The sequence below is a fragment of the Necator americanus genome, chromosome IV, assembly GCF_031761385.1.
Source record: "Necator americanus strain Aroian chromosome IV, whole genome shotgun sequence".
NCBI lineage: Eukaryota > Metazoa > Nematoda > Chromadorea > Rhabditida > Ancylostomatidae > Necator > Necator americanus.
In genome coordinates this window covers 19,335,082-19,355,036 of record NC_087374.1, presented here as the reverse complement: position 1 = coordinate 19,355,036, position 19,955 = coordinate 19,335,082, and the positions used below count along the sequence as shown (strand labels likewise).

Sequence of the window (19,955 nt, the reverse complement as noted above, 5' to 3'; positions counted from 1 at the left end):
TGCACTGGCTTAGTACGATTGGGTTGATATGGTGGCGCTAGCAATCATACACCACATTCATAAATCACTAAAAATTAAACTTGTCCGAGGATAGAGTGCTTGGCGTATTAAAAGGATCGTTCAATGTCAAGTGTGGTGTCTCAAACACCAATCCTTTATTCACCTCCAATTCGGTGGATTTCTACATGCGTATCTGTGCTCATATCTATCCAAAATTCTCAGATTTACTTCCATGTAAGAATCGATATCTCGACGCCCAACATTGAAAACTGACCTAGACTCCCCTAAGATCGATGGTGACCCAACATTTTCTCCTAACGAGAGCCAGCTTCAATTGCGTGGTAGCATGCAAAATGTCTGAGCTTCCGAAAGTTAGTTTGGACAAAATTCTGTGTAAAGACTTATCGCAAACAAGTAGTAAGACTGCCCGCGGAGTTCCACCAGCGTTGGTAAAACGCATGCAGCCAATGATGGCCGTCGTCGTCGTCACGATGAGAGAGTAATGCAACCTTCAGATAGTAGGGGACAGCAGAGAAGTCGTTTCACTCATGAAGTCCATTTCATGAATGAAACGACTTCTCACCCTTCGTTACCGTATCTGTGGATAACAGGCAACTCTATTTTCCTATTGCTGCCATGGCACAGCGGTCGATCGATACTCATCAATTGTTTGGCGCGTTTACAGGCGCTGGTGGAACTCTGCGGGCAAAGCTTATAAGGTCTCATCTCTTGTTTTCAGTGATGAACTACTAATTATCTTCTCATTGCCCATAGTTATACTCAGGTCATCAGGACATGGAGCACGGTGCAGTTGCGTAAGAGGTTGCACTCAAAGCGACGCGGTGGAGATGGCGGTTGGAATCGAGGTTGGACCATCGCAATGCAGCAATGAGGGATGGTAGCAGGGGCCCTCAGTCGATTCTAACTGCTACGCTCCACCGCACCGCTTCCAGCGCAACCACGCAAGTGCACCGTGCTTCATATCGTTTTGACTCTACTAGATATTTTCTCCTTCTATCTTTTGTTGACTTACCATGAGTTGTCGCAAATCAATATCCGCCACGAATGTCATCTACTTCCTCTACAACGTAGTCATATTTCTAAGGTAACGCGCAAATTAACATGCTCGAAGTTCTCTTTCTAGGTACAAATTAAACTCAATTACTCAAACAGCATCATCCGTCGCATTATAACATTGTCCAATGCAATTAAAATGCAGTTGTGACACCACTAAATCTTGCTCTCTAGACATCAGCAGCATACAACGTTTGCAGTTGACGATGAAACGGATGCTTCACTAAAAACCAGAAGGAAATGATCGGACATATTTTAACTCAAGAGCAAGACTAGCTAATCAACAGGAGCTACATAATTATAGACTGGAGAAAATTATATATCATATCAATGAGTGGAGATCACTGAATACTTTGATACTTTGTCTAGATCCAGGATGTAGATATCTCTCGGCGGAAGGACTAGGTACTTATAGAAATAAACCAAAGCAAATAAAATGAAACATGAGACGTGTAAAAACGAGTCAATGAGCAGAAATTTAAAAAAAACCTCTAGCAATTTAAAAAAAAACATCTAGCAAAAAACAGATATTGTTCTTGTGTATGGGATAACGAGAAAAACTACAGATACGCCTGTCAGAGATCAAAAATTGACTTGCACTATGAGATCGAATGTAAACCAAGTTTTACAATTATGCTTAGTTCGCATACTATCTAGAGACAGTTTTAAGAAATTGAAGAAAGCGCTGAAATTATCATCGGTGCAATGCGGATCACTTCGATGCCACGCTTCCTGTGGGATTCTTCAACGAGCTGGCGCTCGCCTGCGTAGTACCACCCAGAAATCCACCAAAGTTGCCGCCCGCCTAGGATGGATTAATTGAAGGCATTGTTATGGTAGCCTGACCACTTCTCCGAAGTAAAACACAAACCCCTTGCGCAGACGGAGCAAGATAAGCGTTGGCTGATGTTCTCTTAACACCTAACAGCCAGTACGTTGTACACATTCCTTTACCCTGAAACAAAAAAATCTTAACTCCCGAGGACTCGATCATAAATTTAGAACCAATCACCTTAATTGGAATCTCGCCGCGCACTTCAGTCTGATAGTCTGGATACTCTTTCAGCAGAAGAGTGTTTGCTGCTTCACTAATCTGGGTTTTACCCGGCTCACTGTTGCTCTCCATTCTAGATGACATATTCACCTAAATGCTTCTATGTAATGTATACAAAACATTTAATATATAGTATCTGATGTGCTCTTCATCAATATTGGAAGATACTTCCTTTCCAAGTAAAACACGCTAATACGCAGATATTTCAAGTCAAGCTTGCTTTTTTTTCTTTGAGTCGCCGAAGAAAACGAAATTGAAAAATGACGCATTTTATGAACGTCACGTTTTTTTAAAATTCGTTATTTACCGTATCTCCGAATAAACAATAGCGTGGAGCGTTGAGTCCCACAACGGCTGCAGCGACAGGTCCTAAACGACTGATGTTCATTCCTACTAATATTGCTATTATCTAGGATATCTATAAATCTGAACACTTCCTCTCATTTGTTCCTTAGCAACTAATAAGGCTTATTTCTTAATTATGCAGAAGTTTCACAAATAGTTAACGAAACATTGACTGTTCGCAAAAGATATCAAAAGATAGGAATTGTTTCCAAATGCAGCATACCTGTATGAAATCCGAGGCGACAAACGACTCTTGTGCCAGGCTTGTGAGGAACGTCGAACTCCGTGAGAAACTGAAGACAAAAAGCATCAACAAATCCCATTTAATTTCTGTCGGAGGTTGAAAAGCAGCATTATGACAAAAAGCCACCTTGTGAACATCGAGGGCGATACCAGCGATTTCATTTATATGTCGATGTCCATTTTCTTCAGGAACGCCAGAAACGACCATGTATGCGTCGCCGATAGTTTCCACCTAAAATATCAAATGAAACAAGCAAAATATTGTACTGCACTCAGTTATGATCTTTCCTTATGACCCGCTAATCCACTTAGATGATTTTTTTTTTTGTCTTATTCTGTGTGCCAAGGCTTATAAGTATATAAGTAATAAATATATAAGTAGGCTACACCTACTTATATATTTATTTAATAAACTGCAAATCTTTTTAATTGATTTCCTTGAGCTTTAGCCAAGATTGGTATTGATCGCCTTAATTAAACAACGGCTGACGTTTCGGCGTTATCGCCTTCGTCAGAGCCTGGAAAGTTTAAAGCCATTAGTGATTTATCCCCTCAAGCGCCTCATCACCCTACCGAAAGCATCCAAACGGTAGGCAAACTCAAACAGTATATGTCACATCGTCCGCCAATGAGTTCAGAAAGCAATATCGCCGCCTAAACAGGGTTTGGGTAGAAACAGCTGGAACACCCAAAAAACTTTATTACGCGTCTCAAGAACGACTTACCCGCATGTCCAGTCCTATACACGCTAATCAAAACTCACAAGCTCTCTGAAAATGGCCTCACTTCGAACGATCCACGTGACTTTAAAGTGAGGCCTATCATTAGTGGTATCGGGGGCCCCACGGATAGAATTTCCTGGCTGCTCAACATAATCCAAAATCAGCTGCTCAAATATGTCTCTGCCCACCTCAGCAGTTCTAGCAACTTCTTAAAACATCTCCGCAGTACCTCGTTTGAGCGTGAATGTGTAGTAGAGACCTTTGACGTTACGTCACTCTATACGAACGTTTCAAACGATGTAGCGATTCACAGGCAGGCTGTTCACGAACTGCTCGCGCAGCGCCAGACTTCTTTAAACATGTATGGATTCAGCATCAGGCAGATCATGACATTGATAAACGAATGCCTGAATTGCTCTATTTTCCGATGGTCGGGACAGTACTACCGACAACTTAGAAGCCTAGCTATGGGACAAAGGCTGGCACCCACTCTCGCCATTGTTTTCATGGCCAAGATCGAAAAGCCTATAATAGACCGCAAACCACTGCTGTATTATCGTTAAATAGATGATTGCTGCGTCGTCTGCTCAACCCAAGCAGAACTAGACGCGTGCTTCAATCTTCTCAATCAGCAGTGTCCACACATTAAGTTCACAAGGGAGAGACCGATAGACAACTGGTTGGCTTTCCTGAATGTGCACATTTACTTGCGGAATGGGATATGTAAGACTAAGTGGTACCGGAAACCCAGTAGTAAAAACATCTTAATCCACTATCTTTCAGCGCATCCCAGCAAAATGAAAAAATCTGTTATAGGTAACATGTACAGAACGGCGGCAAGAGTCTCATCGAGTAGCCAGGAAAAAGCATGGTCTATAAATGTGGCCCATAAAGTAGCAATGTCCAATCGATACCCAGCTGGAGATGGTGCTACCCGACAAGCACGGTATCCCTCTCGAAGACCCAACGTAGTGGATGGCCCAGAGAAGATCCCTTTCTGTTTACCTTATATATCTGATGATATGAGCAGAGCAGTACGGGGCTGTCTACGAAAAGCGGGTCTAAGGAATGACGTGAGGGTTGTGGAAATACTTCCAGCGAACCTCAAGGGTCAGCTGGTACGTAATCGTGCGTATGATCGGCTCTGCACAACTCCCAACTGCGTGGTTTGCCCGTATGGCAGAGAGGGTGATTGCATGGTATCAGGAGTAGTGTGTCGTATCACGTGCAGGTTGTGCGGTGACGATTATATAGAAGAAACGGGACGTCCTCTGTGTATCAGGGTCAAGGAGCATCTAGATGGACTCCTAAAATCTAAATCTTCACCCACTTGGAGCACACCGTAGAATATGTCATCCAAACTCCGAAGTAGAGGTAGAAGTTCGTATATTATCCTACAAGTCCGAGATCACAGCACGCAGAACACTAGAGGCCTTTTGGATAACCGCCAAAAGCCCAAAAATGAACAAGAAGGATGAGTGCATTGCTATCACAAACGAGTTATCCCTACATCAAGACCTATGCGGGTTTTGATCTACGGGCGGGCCGTGAGGTCCTTATATAAAACCCCTGTGACTCGTAGTTGTGGTACATGGTGGCCTGCTGCGTTAACAAGTCTAGCTAATGAGGTAAGTACTAGCCAATGTGTTGCTGTTTGAGTTTGCCTACCGTTTGGATGCTTTCGGTAGGGTGATGAGGCGCTTGAGGGGATAAATCACTAGTGGCTTTGAACTTTCCAGTCTCTGACGAAGGCGATAACGCCGAAACGTTAGCCGTTGTTTAATAAAGGCGATCAATACCAATCTTGGCTACAGCTCAAGGAAATCAATTAAAAACTTCGTTTCAACATGCCGAGATTCAAAGACAGTCGAACATGGGCAAAACTGCAAAGCGTCCCATCTAAATACGGAGACACTATATCAAACCTTGTAAGCGTCGCGACGTGCAATGAACTGATCGAACCCGTCGAAAACTCCGTTGAGAACGTTAACAACCTCCAATGGACTAGCATTCTGACACATTTCTGTGAAACCCACAATGTCACTGGAAAGAATAATGTTCCTCCTAGGTTGTACACTCCACAATTCGAGATTCTAACCTGAAAAGAACTGTCGCTGAGCTGAACGTTTTTGGAGGCACCGATCTACCCAATTTCAGTTCTTTTGCTACGTATCTGCAAATACATATTCAGCTTTGTCATGAGTTACCGAAAACGATTACTAGTTCTTCAAAAAAAACATACGCAGGAAGGAGTTGACTAAGCAACTTGTCCGCTCTAACGTTCGCATCCTCCAACATTCCAGTGCGCTCCTGCACTAGCTTCTCAAGGTTATTCGTGTACTACAAATAAACTTATTACGCGCTTAACAAAGAAAAAAACAATAACCAGAACATCTTCCTGCAGGTCTTATGGGTATGAAAACGCAAGTAGTTACCTGCTCCATCATTCGCATCATTTGATCAACGAGACTTCCTTTTCTGAAATAGTTATAATTTATAGTGTTCAAACAGCATTGGTTTCCTTTCAAAGCGAATTAGCCGCAATAACTAATATTGTTTTGTCTGAATATTACAGAAGATAAATCCTAGAATAGACTAGTAAACCGTATTTGACAGTTCCTTCACTAATTAGCATGTTCCAAATAATGACTGGTAGTTATAGGTGCCGTGATACCCCGAATATGTTCAACCGTGTGGCTGCGATGCACATTCGAGACAGCAGAAAAATCAAGAGTGTGTCAAGCAGAAAACGAGTCTGTGTTTTCGCGAAGCGTCGACAAAAACCTCGCGAATCTGGGGTAGTGCGAGTTTCAGGTGGGCTATGCCTATACGGAGTCGTAGATTATGGGGAAGAGGGTGAGTCCGTCCATTTCTTCCTAACTGCCGTAAAAAACGGCCCGGAAGATAAGAGTTCGAGCGTTCCGGCGCGCTTTTTTCCACGACGAATTCGATTAGAGCGCGCTAGCCCCATGCACACACCGCATCTTCTGAGCCGTTTTTTACGGCAATTAGTAAGGAATGAAGAGAATCATCTCTCTCTCCATAATCTACGACCCCGTATAGGAACTCTCCACCTGAAATCCGCACCACTTCAGATTCGTGGGGTGATGCCTTTCATACATATGTGAAAGAATAATTCAATGTTTTTTTTTTCAATAAAGATAAATTGGCTCTCGTCCTACACTTTTAAATAAGTCTCAACGTTGAGTTTTATTCTCCGCAAACTAGGCCTCATCTCGGGAGTCGAATTCCAGCAGTCGTTAATAAGATTGGACAGATCCATATTCAGCACCTGAACTACCAAACAACATCAGTTGAACGGAAAGTAAAACATAAAACGTCGACAACTATTTACTGTTAAACCCACTTTGTTTGTTTGAATTTGTGGCTTAACTACTTTTGATCCATCCTTTATACTTTCGAGCAGTGCTGAAAATATACAACTATAGTAGGGTCGAAACGACCTCAAGCTACCGTAGCGGTACAGTTGCGTAACCGGCTGCGCTCGAAGAGGTGCTGCGAAGCGTAGTGGTCAGTATCGAGGTAAGAACATCGTGAATTGCAGCGAATGACGGTGTTGGCAAGGGTAGTTTTACGAACCTAACCGCTACGCTCCACCGCGTTGCCTCGAGCGCAGCAGCTTAGCGACTGTGCCGGGCTTCATGTCGTTTTGACCATTCTACTATATACTACTGCCTTGGACTTTCTATGCTTTTCCATAAGCATTAACTGCAACGGCAAACATTGCGCGGACTGTTTTTCACGGCTTTGCCGAAAGTGCAAGTCCTATTAAATAGAAAGGCGTGTAATTAGAAAGTGACGAACCAGTAATGTCAGTGTTATCAGGGAAGGGAAGTGCTCGGAAGAATATTTCGTACATAATTATTCCGAATCCATATATGTCGCCGAGTTGTCGACGTGACTGGAAAGCTCCTTTTGTTTTGAGTTACGTGAATCCAGTAAAAATTTTCTGAAAATCTACCAAAGGAAAAGGCTCACTTCTCCTAGTCTGTTTCACATAGACTTTTCTTAAGTGTTTCAGAGGACGGGAGAATTTTGACTCTTCCTCTTCTTCTGGATTGAAAAACAGACCAGTAATAATGAATGCATATAATTCTTGTAAAGCTTTCAGTGAGCAAAAGATCTATGGATCTTCAGATAGGTACCACGTTAAAAAGGGTGCGCATTAGACCCGAAAGAGCCGTCAGAATATATCTTTAGGAGTTTTGATAATTGCGCTGCGCTGCGGTCGGTAGCGACAGCGGACCTTTCCGCTACGCATCAGGATGCCCTGCCCATCTACTTTTCGCAGCCGAGCCTAGGCGGATAGATCAAAGGTCTATGAACTCCAGAATGTGATAATGGCCGTTGCAATCTACGTAGATGGGGAACGCATGCATGGGGTGGTGTGTAAAATTCAATGGACCGCTTATTTCTTATCGGATTCAAAGCTGGAGAAGTTGAGGGCATGGTTTTATTTGTTTTTGAAATCCTATTTGTACTCGCTTTTTTCCAAGTGGTATGCCTTATTAGTGATATATAATATGTAATATTAGTTTATGTTAAGTTGTTTTGTTGGTGTTCGAGTAAAGTTGATGCTATCAATCGTCCTGGCGAGTGCGAAAACTGTCTTGCAGGCACACAATATCCCTGGAGGCATGTCTTGCAGACAGGATGCCGTATGATCGCCAATCAACGATTTTCTAGCCATATCGACTTGTTAAGCACAAAAAATGTGAAGTGATATATACATTCCAGTCAGTCGCCTGTCTGTCTGTCAGTCTTGAAAGCATGACGCCTTTTACTGTTATTTTTACTGAGCAATTTTCATTTAGAAACGGGTTTCTCATTGTGGAGCTCATGGTTTACCATTCCATTTCCTTATAAGCTCATTTTGTCAGGGTACCCAGGTATAAGACTTCGGTGTAAGGGGTGGGTGGAGCCTAAGGACGGACAGGCGTAGAGACGATCGCTGCTGCAGGCACGCACATCGGCTGCACCCAATCCGATTATCGACTCGATTATCAGCAATGGTTGGACGTACGCGAGCTCCCCAACATCGTCTGCGAACTCTGTTACGGTATCAAGGAAGTTTGTCCTGACTTCCGTAGCATCTTCAAGGCTTACGCAGACTAACACAATGTGAATCACTAATCAAATGCGTCACAGTAAAATAGTACAAGTTTTAACCTGCGACTGCTTCATCCAATCCTGATCCATCCTGCGCAGACGATTTTTTTCGCGATTTTTCAGTAGTTCAGGTGCTTCGTAAAGAGCGCCTAAATATGAAGTGAATACCTCAAGGTCAGAATCGCCTGATCCCGTGCTGCACTCCGTGGTCGAGCTTTTGCGGCGCCCTGGGTCCAGAACGCTTCCTTAACGCTGCAAAATTCCACGATCCAAAGTGGAACACAGCATCGAGAACAAGTGACTTGGACTTGATTGTTTTTTTTTTCAAATTGTATCGCAGATTCTTTCGAATATTGGAACAGCAGTTATATTTTTGTTTGTACACATAGTGCAGTTGTTTCATAAAGAAATCAAGAAATCAACTAGTCAATTAGAGATATTCATCACAATAGAAGTCACTTAGTAATTACTGTTTTGCTAATGGGCTGTCTATTTCGCTACTATCTGGGTTCATATGCAAAGCAGAGGAGTGTGGGGATGTGTGTCACGCGGAGAAAAGCGTATGTTATGACCGAACGTAGCACGAGCAAATACTAGCGTCATTCCATAGTTTTTGATTTTTACGCTACTATACAAACCTCGTACTTATTGGATCCACATTTCGAAACAGTTAATTGGAGAAATAACCAGTGTAAAAGTGGAGGCAGTGCAATGTATTCGGTAAATACTCGTACTTCCTCCCAGAAAGGCGAGGAACAGGAATTTACGGTTCTTATCTTGTCAAAGTTCTTTTCTCCCAGAAACGAAAGCGTAATCAAAATCACTAGCTCATCCTACGACACTGCAATGCTGCGTTGGTCATTGAGGAAAATATGTTTAGGACAGTGGCACCAATAAAAGAAGATTTCTTCCTGCGTATGTGACTAGTCTTTGAAAATGGCCTCTGCTAGAAACTGACTGGTCGCTTGAGTTGCTTGAGATTTATCGTCGTCTCCTTTGAGTGCTTCAACAGAGATTGCTTGTTGTTTTTCCCAGCGCTCGAGGGGATCGGCAATACCTAAAAAAATAACAAAGTAGATAAACGAGGATAACAACTTCCTTTTATGGAAAGATAAAGAACCGTAGTCTGTAAGTTTAATCATCCAGTTTCTATCAATCAAGCAAGACCATGTTGACAGTGCCCCATGACAGCCGATTGCAGAGGCGTGGAGATACTCGAGACCTCCCAGTATGTCTCGTATAAATGCTCCATGAAACTTCTGATCCAATGTGATATTGTCGTTATAGATAATATCTTGCAGAGTTCCGCTAAAGTATCGAAACTTGTCTCCAACTATTCTTTAAACACTGGAGCCAGTTAACTAAAAGAAAACATTTTTGACTTACCGCGAACAAAACTTCCAAATCACAAGTATTTCTTCCTTCTCATTGAATGTAATACCAATGAATGGATTGACGTTATCGTGTACGGCCTGCTTCATCTATAATTCGACACTTCAGCGCCGATTCAGAAACGAATTTTGTTAACAGAAAATGAAATGAAAGTACGAGGAACACCCACCCATGAAAGAAGCGTTTTATCAGTACGATTAAGTGAAATCGGACGACGTTGGGGGTATCTGTAAAGAATGCATATAGAATGAAATGTATACGTCTGAAGCTCATGCCGCGGTTACTTCATTCAGCCCCTTTTTATAGCACTATTTAGTTTTTCTGCTCAGCGATTACTTGAATGCAACGCTTCACGATTTTGACGTGGTCCGTTTGACACGCCGATAGCGTAGAGTTCGGTTTGTAGATTTCGGAACCGAAAAAAATTACGTGGCAGCCACTCTAGTTTTTAAACACTAAACAACCACACTTTAGTTTTGTGTGTATGCGTGTGTATGTGTGTATGTGTTATGTGTGTATGTGTGTATGTGTGTATGTGTATGTATGCGTGTGTATGTGTATGTATGTATGTGTATGTATGTATGTGTATGTGTGTATGCGTGTACGTGTGTACGTGTGTACGTGTGTATGTGTGTATGTGGGTATGTGTATGTGTGTATGTGGGTATGTGTATGTGTATGTGTATGTGTATGTGTATGTGTATGTGTATGTGTATGTGTATGTGTATGTGTATGTGTGGGACGAGTCCCGCGGCGTCGAATTGGTGCGCCGGCGTCGTAGAGTGGTAAAAGGGGAGACATGGGTTCAATGGCGTGGGATTGGTGGTCCGCGGCCAGATAGCTGTAAAATGGGGAGCCTTGGCTCCAACGGTGTAGAATTGTTGTGCCCTGGGGCAATGTTATCGCGCAGTAACTTTGTGTGCATCGCGCAGCAACTTCGCAAAAGGTAAATGGGATGTTGCCACTGTTTGATACCCGTGGCCACTGTGCCCGTTGCTTTTCACTTCCATAACTCCTCTGGGTCCCTATTTCTTTGCACGTTTGCCTTAAGTTGATAACGTGCCTCCCTCAGAAAGTGGAAACACGAATGAAACCGGCCGCTTAAATAGTAGCAAACAGTTTGCGAGGAACGTTATCTTTATCAGTACGATGATGTCGTTCACGTCATTTTGTGTTAAACATTCTATGATAGCTGTTGTCGAAAACAGGAAGAAAACCCATACTTAGAGTAATGGTTTCAAAATGTGACTATATTATATCGGTATCGAAGGAGCATTTAAAACTTAAGTTTGATTGTTTTCCAAACGTAAAACTGACGCGTTTATACAGAAAACTATTGAATCTTTTGCCTTTATTTATAGTAAAAAAAAGAAAGAAGAAAGCGTTATTAGAAAAACAGAATTCTGATTTTACAGGAAATGTCACTACTATTAATTTGCGATTAACTCTGATTAATTGATCAGTGAAGGCGAGTGAAGAGAACACCACAAAAAAGACTGAAGTCCGGCTTTAGCCGGACGTTCGGACTAGTTCATTTATCTCACTTGAAGAGGCTGGTAAGAAGGCATGACTGCTCGCACTAAGATACGGCGCGCACACAAATTTGGCGCGTTGCAACTGAAATTAGGGAGAGATGAGCGGAACCACCCTGAATTCTGCAATCTGCTATCCGAACTCCACGCTGTCATTGTTCGTTCTGCACCACATCAAAATCATGCTACACTTGCTCTAAAGGCTGCATGCCACGAATGTACTAAGTGAATCGGCGGAAAAGCAAAATATGGAGTTGTAGGTTGCGATACCCGCGGCGGTTCAGTTCATCTTTCTCCGATCGTCGTAGAAACGGCGGGGAGGAGGAGACGTTTTTTTTTTTTTTAAAGGCGATTTCAGTTACGACGCGCCAATCTCGTGCACGCACCGCATCAAAATGCGATCGATCGAAGATCGATTATGTCTTGTCACCAGTCTATTCAAGTATAAGCAATGGATAGGGTGCTAAGGGGACCGGAACGTGCGCAAAGAGAAGCGTTCTTACGTACCTCGTAATAACCAAAGTAGTTCCCACGCCGTTTCTTACGACGATCAGAGAGAGATGAGCGGAACCACCCCTGATCCCGCAATCAATAACCCAATCTCTAGTTTTTACCGCGGATTCCCTCACCGCGTTCGTGGTATGCTGCCTTTAAGGGCATCTCCCCGCAAATCTGGGGTGGTACGAGTTTCAGGCGGGTAATGCCTATACGGGGTCCTAAATTGTGGGGAAGAGGGTGACTCCGCTCATGTCTCCCTGTATCACTGTAAACGGACGGCCCGGGAACTGTTTCTTACGACTGCTTCTATTGCAATGCGCAATCCTTGCGCTCCGCCCCGCTTGCGATTGCGACCGAATGGGTTTTCCACGAACCCCTGAAACCCATACCACCTCAGGTTCGTGGGGTAACGCCTTTAAAACAATATCTAATGTAGTTGCTGCATATTTTCCCAGTACATTGTGTGCTTGCAGGAGGTAGGACAAATTAAATGATGGGAAGTGTGAAAACTTCGTTGGAACGGACACTTGCATCATAGTGCTTCTTTTCACAAAAATTATCAAGGTTTTATTAACTTGTAAAATCTGTGTACATTACAAAATCTTACTTACTTATGGTATATGACGTGCGTATTCGTACCGATAATAGCGTGATTCCTTGCACCATAATTAGTATTACTCATTTTCGTTCTAGTGCTTCCAAGTGATAACTACAAGAAGACACAAAACTGACAGAAGCTTCAGTTTTCTTTTGAAACTAAGGATACCATGCTTTTCAACTGTTCCTCGTCTATAAACTGCATATCGTCACGATATATGCGGAACGGCAACTTATCCAAAGCTTTCTTTTCTCTGAAAATATTGACTCTTATAAATATTATTACTTATCCATAATTAAAGTCAGAAGTTGGACATACACAATCCTATGAAGAATGTACGCTCCACATAGTGCTAATATCATCCCTACAGTAATTGCCGCTCCAACTATTAGTAACGTGAAATCGCAGCGTTCTCCACGAAAACCGCAATCTGGTTCGTCTTTCGGCATCCTTCGATCGACTGATGGCCAGAAGTCTCTCATCATATCAGTCACCACCTGGTAATTATGAATATTAGAAACGTACAGTCAAACTCTTTTGGCATTCTTTTAACGTCGGCTATTCTATATAGTTCACTCTTATCCTTATCAATAGTGTTCAAATTTCAGTTTTAAAAGATGGTCCGTGTTGATAAAAAACTGTTCTTGTTCCATCTTTTTGGTGAACTTTATGCAAATTTCAGATTTATTTGGGCCACTCACGATTTCATAACATCCCGACTTATTCTCTAAACCATCACATTTCTCGATCATAGTTGGCTCCATATGGACCATCGGTTGGACCTGCAGTAAACAATTAGTCCATCTAAAAACACTAATATTTTTTAAAGTTAATTATGTGTCACAGGAAATAAAGTGATGTATAGTAAGGTCAACACGACATGAAGCACGCACGCAATTGCGTACGCGGCTTCTTTCGAGGCGCTTCGGTGGAGCGTAGCGGCTAGGAGCGTGGTGAAACCCTTGCTGGGACCAACCATCGCTGCAGTTCGCGACGGTCCCACCTCGGTTCCAACTGCTGCCCGCACCGCACCGTTTCGAGCGCGTACGTAAAAACACCGCAACTACACTCGTGATTCGTGTCGTTTTGACCCGACTATAATTCGTGAAGTTCCAATTTTAGTACATGTTCAGGAGTTAATAGCCGGGTGTAGCGCAGTCGGTAGAGGTTCCCCTGTCTGCACGATCGATCGGATGTTCGAATCCGCCCTGGTGCCTTTCATCCCTCCGGGGTCGGAAAATTTGTACCAGATTTGTCTGGGAGGACAAAAGCACTGACTTGACACGTCGGCTAGCCCCCACAAGTTTATTCTTTATCCTTTAATTCGTAAAGTTGAAACATGCGATCTAAAGGTGTGTTGATCTCATATGTTCATTCGCTACTCTCAAATTTCACTAATCCTCAAGTAAAACATCCACCTGTCGCTTAGGAAGTCGGCTGTTTATAAATACTTTTTCTTTTCTTCGAGTATCTTGGAAACAAAGCAAACGAAAGCTGCTCATACACGATACGGCAGCTATACTATAACTCTGTGTAATGCAGTGTCGGAAAGTTATAAACCTGAGATATTGCTGAACGGAACGATTCGAGATAGTACGATGAAGTGTGCTAAAGAACACCTGTTTACACTCTTCGCGCCTAACATATCGGACTTTATCGAAGAACGTTGAGATGCCCACAAGGCTAATAATTCCAAATCACAAAGTTATATCTCCATGCTTCCTGCCTCGGATACTTTGTGAGCGAGGAGTACAATGATAAAGAAGCATGTGTGGTGGTTGCCTTCCAATCACACTGCCGTTCTTCCACGTACTTCTCGTGGTAAGATCTTATTTAAGAAAATGAGAAAGCAGCAAGTAGCTTAAAACCAAGGAATCCCGGTCGAAAGAAGAAGAGTTTTTATTTTTTAATGAGGAAAACGGAATGAAAAATTCTTCATATTACATGACCAGGAAACATAGCTGGAGATGAGAAAGAACTTTTCAGCCTCAAAATACTCTATGCCCTAAAAATTTGCGTGATTTCTTATGATATTAAAAATTTTGAAACCTGATCAACGTTCGGTGAAACGAAGAAGCCTCGATATAGCGGTGCTCGTTCAGCACGGTCGTCCATAGTCACTACTCCGGAAGCAACACCGGAGGAACCCAACATACCTTTAAAATATAATTGTCACAACTTGTCCACTTCAGAAGACTAATTCAAAATTTCGTATATCAGCGACAAAAGTCGTTCGTAATTTATTCTAGGATTTAATTTGGATATTTGAGCACAGAACGCATAGAGGCAGTACCAGTGAATTTCATTCGTCGCATGGTATTCCACATCACCCGTCCATTCACCAGATTTCTAGCATCGCCGGTTTCGTTCATTACTTTTTTTGCCGCCAAAGCATATAGTTTGAGAGCGTCAAAGAGATACAAGTAACCATAAATGTTCGCCTAAAATTACTCAGTTTGAGCTTTCCCACCAGCCACAAAAATATTTGTTCTTACAATATCCACGTCCGCTTCGGTGAGACCAGCTTCTTTTATTCTATCCAGAAAAGGTATTATTACAGAATTATCGAAACTGTTGACATCATCCACCTAAATGTCCAGAGGAGAGCCACTCGATTACATAAGACTTTTACAGAGGGCAATTTAGCTCACATTTGTGAAAAATGTTTCCAGAACATCGCGAAGAGTGGAGAAAGAAGAAAGGGAAAAAATTCATCAGAAGAGAAATCGATTTCAAAAGAACTCTTACAATGATAGCATTGGCGTATTGATCTTTAACTTTTTGCAGCACGGTACCATCCGAGCCGATCCACGGAGAAACATCCTTCGCTCCGTCCTTAACTCTTAGAATCATGTGTATTTTGAAGGATTTGGGAGTTCGGATGTCTTTGCGATAACCGCTATGCAGAGTTTGTCATTAATAAAATAAAGTATACCAATTACTACATATAGTTCAGTACAATGCATGGTCGGCGCTGAATGTGTCCAGATGAGCGCGAAGCGTTTACCGCATGCTCCGCCTCCTGCTTAAGAGCAGCATACCACGAATCTGACGTGGTATGCTGCTCTTAAGCGTGATGAGGGAATCCGCTGGAAAAGCTAGAGATGAGGTTGTAGATTGCGAGATACGGGGTGGCTCCGCTTCCGTAAAAAATGGCGTGGATGACACCGTGTTTTACGAGGATTTCCGATGCACCCATATACACGCGCCGCGTCCACGTACGAGCTGTCGAAGATCTTCTTCTTCTACCGGCCTATTCAAGTGAAACAAATGGATAGGCTGTTGGGTGAACCGAAACGTGTACATAAAGGCGCGTTCCAACGCACTTTGCAGGAGCTAAAGCGATTCCCACGCCGTTTTTCACGACGATTAGGAAGAGGTGGGCAGAACCACCACGAAGCCAATTTACAAACCCATCTCTAACTTTTCCCGGACTCCCTCACCACGTCAGATTGCCATCCGTGATGCCGTCGTGATGTGCTGCCATTAACACACTCTCTGACCTTTCTCTGCTGCTTAAGTAAAGGACAATTCGCATCCTTCTGAACCAAATACATTCGGCGACGTTTTTGTAACAATTCAATATAGCGATTACCTGCAGCCATGGGAGAATGTATGCAAACTCATTCACGCTCATTCCCTGCGCGTTAGCTGCTGTAAGTAGCTCACGTGAAGACTCTCGAGTGTTGGAAAAGAGGCAGATGATAACTGCAAATAATTACCACTTAGAGCTTAGAACCATTCTGCCGGCTTAGTTTCTGAATATGGGAGTAGATTTGAAGGAAAGCCTCTGACGAAGGCGCTACAGCTCAAACAAATGAATAAAAAGCTACTTATTCAATATGCCAACATTCAAGGACCGATCACGGGGAATACTCGGGACTTGAAAGAACTACTCTGCTATTTAGGAGGACAAAGCAGAAACACAAGTGCTAACAACCGACTACTTGGAAATATTCTATTTTGAATGTAAACATTGTTCGTGAAAGTATGCACACCACGCCAAATTAAATAGAAAATCTTTTCTCCGCTAACTGAGGTTATTTTCATTTCCCTTTACGAAAGAAAAATATCTCGAAGCCAGGTGAGTGTTGGTTATGTCACTCACTTCGAGCCGAATTTTTCAGTTCCTGCAGCAGTCCTGAGGCTAGCATTGCTTTGGAGTCGGCCCATTCATCGAATATAATCTGCAAACCTTTAGATCACACGGGGAGACACTCAAGCGCACCTTCGCTTTCGTCCTTCTTCTGTTCCCGAAAAAGATAGCTCTCGTGCAGCTTCGCATGGAGGTGTTTGGATTTTGAACGTTTCAGCTTCTAAGCAGACTTTTTTCTACCATTTTTTGCAGCTCTTTTTCAGGGAAATGAGGAAATAAGACATCGCTGTGGATAGGTCGTTTGTGCAGGGATAATGTCCAGCTTTTAAAGTCCACAGTTTTGCGGGTATAAAAATGAGGAAGATAAGCGCGGAAGACGTCATCCAAGCTGTAGCGGTCAATCTTACAAACTGGCGGATATTTGATGTTAGAACTTTGACTATCACTATACGATTCGGACTAATCGTTACGATTCAAACCCGAACCATGTAAAGACAGAAAACAAATGAATGATCTTACCAGCGAAAGTAGTATTTCTTCTGCTCAATAAAGTATTTCTAAGCCTAACTAGCGAAAACACCAGCTTGGCTTAAAAATACTTTATTGCGCAGAAGTTTGAGCGTAGTAAAGCCGTATTTATATTTTAGCTATAGTCGCTAAAGCAGTATTTATATTTTAGCTATAGTCGCAAAGTGCGGTCAACTAGGTGACCTCTGCACCATCATTTGGATGGCGCAGAGAAAAGGCGTGCGTTGCGACAGCGTCGCTAATCCAATAATCCAGACATCTGGCTGCGACTGCGTACAAATCAGGGATAATGAAGAATTATGTCGATTTATCCAATAAAATCCCTGACATACCTTCTTAACAACTGTGATTTTTCGCGCATGAAACACTTCCTCGAAAGCATAGGTGCGATCGTATGCCAGACTGCCTGTGTTCGTAACAATCGCAACCTGTTGATATCATCGGTTGTATGGAATAATCACGGAACTTAGCATTCTATGTGGAATAAAGCATCCAGACCTTGTACCATCCGTAATGCCGCAACAACGCACATGTAGCCTCAGCAATGGAATTAGTTGTTCTCAACTGAAAAAGACGTTCTCGCCCAGAACGTGGTCTTTTCAAATCCTGGCAAGACTTACTGAAACTCGAGCTAGCGTGGGATATGCTTTTTTGTCCGAAAGAGAGTTTGATGCTGCCATATACCCGATAATGGGTATGTTCCAGAAAGCAGCCATACGTGCGACAGCGTCCATTTCTTTAGAATATCTATTCCTTTAACTGCGAAAACCATTTCATACAGCTGGGACACTAACCTGCGTTACAGTACGGTCCGATAAATGCCTTTACTTTTTGTAGATGATACATGTCGGCGGCAACAGCTACTCCTTCGAAGGATTCACCACATCCGTTTTGAGAAATAATTCTAGGCGAAAATGATGAGAAATGATGCAATATCAGTGCCTTCAGACGTGCATCCTCAGACAGTTTTCCCAACGTTTACTTCAGAAAGCTACTTCAAGAAAATGTAGTTGGGGTAGGAGGGGGAGAGCATATCACATATATAGCATATCCAACTATATTGAAGGTGGCCTGAGAGAGGACTCCTCTGAAATTCGCGCCTGACAGTTAAGAACGGTTTTTTTACTTTATTAACTTTTCCGCTCAAAAGTACAGTTCGACTAGGGCAGTGTTGAGTTCTCCACTTCAAGTGCTTCAAGCTACAATTTACCAGCCACTTCTAATTTTAAAATAACGTCTGATGAAATTCTGGTAAAATGAATCATTCGCACGGTAGAGTAAGCTTTCACAAAGTAATCGACGTGGGATCCTCGCAAATTCTACTTAGACTTTTCAATTGTTTGCGATGCCATCTCATTTTCAAACAACTCTCCATAGACAGCATCCCCATTCCTATAGCGGTGAACCCATCTTGATGCGAAGATCATCAACTTGTGGGATAGTGAGGAATAGTCAGTCTCGACGACTTGAACTCTGGTGCTGTTGCGTGAGCGGCCGCGCTTGAAACAAAATATTGGAGCCAACAGTTGTGATCGACGTGGGATCCTCGCAAATTCCACTTATTTCAGTATTCCGAGTAGAATTGGCGATACTCGCACCTCTATTATAGCCGCTGGGTTTACCGTGCTGCTTCGCGCGCAGCCGTTTATACAACCGCGTAAGGATGAGAGTACTGCCGCCACCAGCCAACTGCAACGATCTTCGCTACCCACACTGAGAAGGAGCACACATCATTGCCACTACGAGGCACCCCCTGTACTAAATCTGTGCATGAGTTGCAAAAAGTACATGCGGTCTGCGGTTCTCCTAGCTCTGTGAATTGCTTCAGTGCAGCGCAGTCCCGGCAAGTGCTATGACAGGTTGCTACGGGCGATGGACATGAACAGAGGTGACGTGATTGTGTGCGTACGTGCTTGCGTAATCATGTATGTCATCAGACAGACCTACATACAACCAGGCTACGCTGACCTAACCACTCTACTTGGATCAAAATGAAAAGGAATAGGTAAGCTGACGGCATCGTACGATTATATGCCACCATCCATAGAAACCATAACTCCTGCATCTGAAGATGTAGGAGATTTGAGATGGAATCGATATATTTGTGCCCTCCCGTCGACTTTTACTTCATATTTAATATAAAAGTAAGTGATCACCTCTACCAACAAACGGTCCGTCCTATTTTGTGCTTGAGCCGTTGGTATTCCTTCTATAAATGCTTCTGAAAATGTCTCCAATACCGCATTAGGCCCGAGATTTGCGCACAGACGCCTTTGTCAACTCTATGGAATCTCTCACGCCAGTAATACAATCACGTCGAAAAGAAATAATAATACGAACTAACTCTACGTCAAAGTCGTCATTGAGAATGTGTTCTTGACGCAGCGATTTGTGTGACACTTCCAGCACAACAACATCATTTTTGAGAGCGTTCAGTGCTCCAATGTGACCAACTTTTACGCGAATTCGTCCTGAAAAATGTCAGCGTAAGACTGAGACGAATTACCTTCTGAATAAAGCTATCGTTATGCTACGAATAACCTAGACCATCCCGACCACGCTTCGCAAGAGCAACTCGGAAGCTAGTCATGAAAGTGGCGGTGTGAAGATCTCTCTACAAATAGCTAACAAAATAAGCTAACAAATAGCTAACAGTAGTGGTATTGTTCACGGCTGTGAGCGTTCTACTCTAATAAGTTGTACGTTCCGAGACATAGTCACACAACTCTGTTTCCCACGCTGCT

At 42.9% G+C, this 19,955-nt stretch overlaps 1 protein-coding gene across 2 annotated transcripts; it reads right to left on the bottom strand.

Annotated features, from left to right (window-relative positions):
• Positions 1-1,786: 1,786 nt before the first annotated feature.
• RB195_001919 (uncharacterized protein) lies at positions 1,787-19,801 on the bottom strand (the record flags this gene model as incomplete). Of its 2 annotated transcripts, XM_064198918.1 has the most annotated exons (33): positions 1,787-1,879; positions 1,946-2,029; positions 2,087-2,218; positions 2,436-2,497; positions 2,697-2,766; positions 2,844-2,948; positions 5,364-5,481; positions 5,537-5,611; positions 5,681-5,778; positions 5,874-5,916; positions 6,621-6,730; positions 6,806-6,867; positions 9,527-9,625; positions 9,689-9,876; positions 9,955-10,049; positions 10,130-10,187; positions 12,601-12,698; positions 12,756-12,840; positions 12,906-13,084; positions 13,289-13,369; positions 14,637-14,743; positions 14,881-15,028; positions 15,083-15,175; positions 15,336-15,422; positions 16,031-16,129; positions 16,183-16,295; positions 16,696-16,774; positions 17,544-17,639; positions 17,710-17,775; positions 17,832-17,947; positions 18,006-18,115; positions 19,556-19,682; positions 19,753-19,801. In XM_064198918.1, 33 exons carry the CDS (start codon positions 19,799-19,801, stop codon positions 1,787-1,789), a joined length of 3,225 nt encoding a protein of 1,074 aa, XP_064054799.1. The 2 variants fall into 2 exon arrangements, with proteins under 2 accessions (XP_064054799.1, XP_064054800.1); XM_064198919.1 differs by lacking the exons at positions 10,130-10,187; positions 12,601-12,698; positions 15,336-15,422 and adding exons at positions 7,264-7,360; positions 8,629-8,717.
• Positions 19,802-19,955: the final 154 nt, after the last annotated feature.